Raw genomic sequence first — 4,791 nt, 5'->3', positions numbered from 1 at the left:
ATTCTGCTAAAAGAATCTGTTTAGAAAAAAGACAGAACGTTTATCAGCCACACAGACATCTAAACTCTCAGAACAAGGTCTCTCTTTGCAAGGAAATGTTTTTAGTAACATAAATAGGATTGAGGTCAGGCCTATAGATTCAGAAAATTCTAATTTAATTTTAAATTTTTTTCAGTTTTTAAAATTTTAGTTTAAAATTTTAACTACTATGCTGAATTGTTCCAAATACAACTATTTCAAAGACTGACATAAAACAAGTTGTTTATTCATTACTAGATAATTTTCATAAATTATTAGAAAGCTTCTGTTTTAAAAATTAGATGAAAGGTAGGTAACATGTTACTAGACAACAAGAAGAATACATGGAAAACTTCACAACCAATAACTCTAATTTAACTTGGTATTTAATAACAGATTATTAAATTAACTTTTGCTGAAAAGAAGTTATTTCTTGAATGGCAAGAATGTAACTTCCATTTTCAAAGCCTCACTCAGCTGAAATCCCAACACAGCAGCCACACAACTGTATGTCTAGCTGTCTCTGCAGGGTTTGGATGGAGGCTGCTGACATGTTATGTCATCAAGACTCACCTTGTTCATGGTCTCTGCATTGTGCTTGGCTAAGACCATCTCCAGAGAGTCAGGGACACTGGTGAACTTGATGGTGTCTGGGTGCTGGCGATAGGCTTTTTCACTCAAGATCTCTCCTGCCTTCTTGGCCTTCTCAACTTCCAAGGAGCCAATGGGCACCCAACCAATGCCCCGCAACCACTGCAGGTCAGACTTGTAGCAGTTCTGTGACAAAATACAAACACAGAGATTATTTTAATAGTAATAATAATATCATTTACAGAGTGCATCTTTTCGGTCAAATAACCCCATTACCCCATTATTAATATTCCATTGAAAAATTCATCACCCTTAAGAAAGAGAGAGAATGCAGCATTTCATCTACATTAATAGTGAAACCAGGTTTCCCAGAATGGCAAGTGAGAAATAGTCCAAATTCTGGAATGACAACATTTAATTTAAATACTAATTAGGTAGCATGCCCTATTGGAGAACTGAGGTGCCATAAACCATGAAAATTAAAAATGGGTTCTGAAAATTTGGTTCTCCCATACTGGTATGTGATGGTGGATTGCATGTGTGCAAGATACCAAATATATTGCTCACCAGATATTTATTATAATCACCACATGATTATTAAATCAAAAAGAACTCACATCACTCTGTAGGTCATAGGCTTGCCTAGCATGGACAACATCATTCTGGTCTGGCAGGCAGATCCACTGGTGCAGGTAGTGCCTGTAGTCAACGTCGCTGACCAAGCCTTGACATTTCTTGGCCAACACAATGCCCAGCATGTCCACTGGGCTACTGAAGTGGGTCTTGGTCTTCTCAAAGGCTTTCTTGTACTCCCTGTCACTCTGGATCTTGGCCACGTGCATCGACCACATCATCTTGGGATCGTCCTCGATGTTGCGGGCGCCGATGTGGTGCCCGAGCTGCTTGCGGTACCCTTCCTTGTACTTGTACTGAAACACACACCAAGGTGTCAGATTTCTGCATCATCTCCAAAAACTCATGTTTAGTAGTTCTAAAAAGCTCTCCACATTTGTTATCTACAGTCAAAAAGCCCAAACTGTCTAAGAAATTTTCAGGCTAATAACGTGGATTCTCACATTACATTTTTGAGATTTAAGTTGGAACCTCACGTAGAGAAGTTTTAAAGCTGTGTTTAAAAAAAACACTCTTCATTCACTGCTACTAGCAAGAAATAATCCTCTCCTTAATAAATATATTTCATCCTTATGAAATACAATAATGTATATACTGTTAAGTTTTCAGCCAAGGGACAGCTTTATGAACTATGAAAGGAACATGACAGCAGTGTTGTAGTGTCCTTCTATCCTCTCAACATTTAATTTTTACAATTAACTCTTTAAACATATATAACCATTTGCTTCCAAAGATCCATTTTTTAAGGTGATGCTTTAATTGAAATGCCTTTTATGGCATCCAGACAATAACCATCAGATTGCAGAAATCAGAGGTCATCACACAAAGCAACAAAAAGTAGTCCCTTACATCACTGGCAATTTGCCTGGATGCTTTGGCAGCTTGAATGGGGATGGCATCAACTCTCAAATCATAGCCTTTCTTCTTGTCTTCTTCCATGGCTTGTTTGTAGAGTTTCTAGGGGAAGAAACAAACAATGGGATTCATGTAAGTACCTTCCATCTATTATGTTCAAAGCAAAACAAACTGCTCGTAAATAGCATGGACTTAATAAACATGGGAAGGTTTATGGTAACCCAGCTCTTTCTAACTTCCTAAACTTAAAGACCCACAGCAGCAGATGATGCAAACTCCTGTGTAAGGAAAACCTCTGCTAAATACATCAGCTAAAAACCTTTTTCTTTCAAGACTTAAATAGCGCAAGGCTGGCTAAAATTTCAGAAAGCAGCTATTCTTCTGTACAAGTGGAGTGAAAAGTAATTTGTAAAGTCACCTCTTACTGATGTGAATCTGTTTGCTTCAACTAGCATTGAACCCTGGGATCACAGCCCTTTGGAACTGGGCTGGAAATCACCTTTTTGGCACTTCCAACCTTGGAACCAATTGTTGCCACCCTAACCATGTGCAAACTGGCAGAAGGGGCTCCCAAAAACTCACTGCAGACACAAAACTTATCACAGAACTTATTCTCAATGCTGCTCTCTGTTGCACCTATGCTCCCCTCTGCAAAGATGCAAAGGATGGGTTTAAAGTCTCCATTTCCTGAACATGTATTTTGGTTTCCTGAGGAAACTGATGCTATCATCTCTAAAAGGTCATCAGAATACTGCTGATCCAGCCACCCAACAGGCCCCTCCTGTTTGGAGACCTGACACACTCACCACACTGTAGTTTTGCTTGTTCTGCTTTGCCAGTGTGATTTCAGGGGTGTCTGGCATCACGTGGATTTGTGTCTTGTCTTTTTCCCAGGCCTCTGTATACAAACGCTGCAAGAGAAGCAGCAGAGGTTAGAGCAGGGAAACAAAACTGTGTTACTTGGAGGTCTCCTAAAACATGAGAAGAATGACACATCTATACTCCTAGTCCAAAAAAACCTTATACAGTAATGGGATTTTATGTTCATTTATTTCTAGATTGCTAGTTAGGATTGATAAATTATTAGAAAATTTCTGTATTAAAAATCAGATGAAAAGTAGGTAACATATTACTAGATAGAGAACATGGAAAGCTTCACAACTACTAATTCTAATTTAACTTGATATTTCAGGACAGATTATTAAATTAACTTTTGCTGCAAATAAGTTACTTGTTGATTGCCAAAAATGTATCTTCCACTTTTAAAGCCTCACATGGCTGAATTCTTGATATAACAGCCACACAACTTTATTTCCAGCCCTGTCTCAGGGTTTTAGGCAGAGACTGCTGACACACTGCCTCACTGAATCAAGACTCACCTTGTTCATGGTCTCTGCATTGTGCTTGGCTAAGACCATCTCCAGAGAGTCAGGGACACTGGTGAACTTGATGGTGTCTGGGTGCTGGCGATAGGCTTTTTCACTCAAGATCTCTCCTGCCTTCTTGGCCTTCTCAACTTCCAAGGAGCCAATGGGCACCCAACCAATGCCCCGCAACCACTGCAGGTCAGACTTGTAGCAGTTCTGTTAAAATAAGCAAAGACAGTTGTCTCATTAATATTGCCAGTTAAACATTTCATATATGCTATGCATCTACACCTTACTTTCTCCATGTTGTCTTCCTTTTAGTTCAATATGCAAAAACAATCTCTGTTAAAAACCTTACCTGAGCACCCTTATCTGTCTTCAGGAGGTATCATCTACCTAATAACATGTTGGGGAATTGCCAAAGATTAACTGGATTAAATCAAACTCCTGAAAGATAATAAACTTTTCCTGTAACATTTGTTCCCTACAAAATTAGTTACCTACTGTTACAATCCTACCAAGAACAGCAGGTTTTAATTTAGTCCTTTATCTTATAGGACAAAGGAATTCTCTCCAAAAAGGAAATTAATTTAAAAAAAAAATACATTCAAACTAGGCAATTTCCCCTTAATATGAGCTTAATCTGGATATACACAGTTATATGCATTTAATCTGGATACATAAAGATTGTCTATTATCAAAGTTAGATGCAGAAAATCTGGGTTAGATGCAGAAAATCTACTGTTTGGCTAATTAAATGTATATAACATCTTCATAATACTCAACCTACCATACATACAGATTCATTTATTCCTAAAAAAAAATATGATTTTCCTTGGAACATGTAAAGAAAAACACAATGTGAAAAGTAACTGTAAGAAAGAAATGGTTCAAGAAGCTTCAATAGTTTCTACTGCAAGGAAATTGTACACTCTTTAGAACTCAAATGCTTATCAGCAAGGACTCACATCACTCTGTAGGTCATAGGCTTGCCTAGCATGGACAACATCATTCTGGTCTGGCAGGCAGATCCACTGGTGCAGGTAGTGCCTGTAGTCAACGTCGCTGACCAAGCCTTGACATTTCTTGGCCAACACGATGCCTAGCATGTCCACTGGGCTACTGAAGTGGGTCTTGGTCTTCTCAAAGGCTTTCTTGTACTCCCTGTCACTCTGGATCTTGGCCACGTGCATCGACCACATCATCTTGGGATCGTCCTCGATGTTGCGGGCGCCGATGTGGTGCCCGAGCTGCTTGCGGTACCCTTCCTTGTACTTGTACTGCAGGGGCAAAAAATTGATCATTGAGTCTTAGCTGAGTTTTTGTT

General features: G+C 39.0%; 1 protein-coding gene across 1 annotated transcript; it reads right to left on the bottom strand.

Moving 5' to 3' along the window:
- Nucleotides 1-591: 591 nt before the first annotated feature.
- On the bottom strand, nucleotides 592-4,744 carry LOC103774099 (nebulin-like; the record flags this gene model as incomplete). The annotated part of the gene is made up of 6 exons (XM_008941479.1): nucleotides 592-795; nucleotides 1,227-1,538; nucleotides 2,092-2,199; nucleotides 2,904-3,008; nucleotides 3,477-3,680; nucleotides 4,433-4,744. Coding segments are annotated over 6 exons (1,245 nt in total), but the record flags the coding sequence as incomplete, so codon positions are not given.
- Between the last annotated feature and the right edge of the window lie 47 nt (nucleotides 4,745-4,791).

Source organism: Merops nubicus, unplaced genomic scaffold (assembly GCF_000691845.1).
Source record: "Merops nubicus isolate BGI_N331 unplaced genomic scaffold, ASM69184v1 scaffold34335, whole genome shotgun sequence".
NCBI classification, from domain to species: Eukaryota; Metazoa; Chordata; class Aves; order Coraciiformes; family Meropidae; genus Merops; species Merops nubicus.
This window is presented reverse-complemented; position numbering and strand designations above follow the sequence as displayed.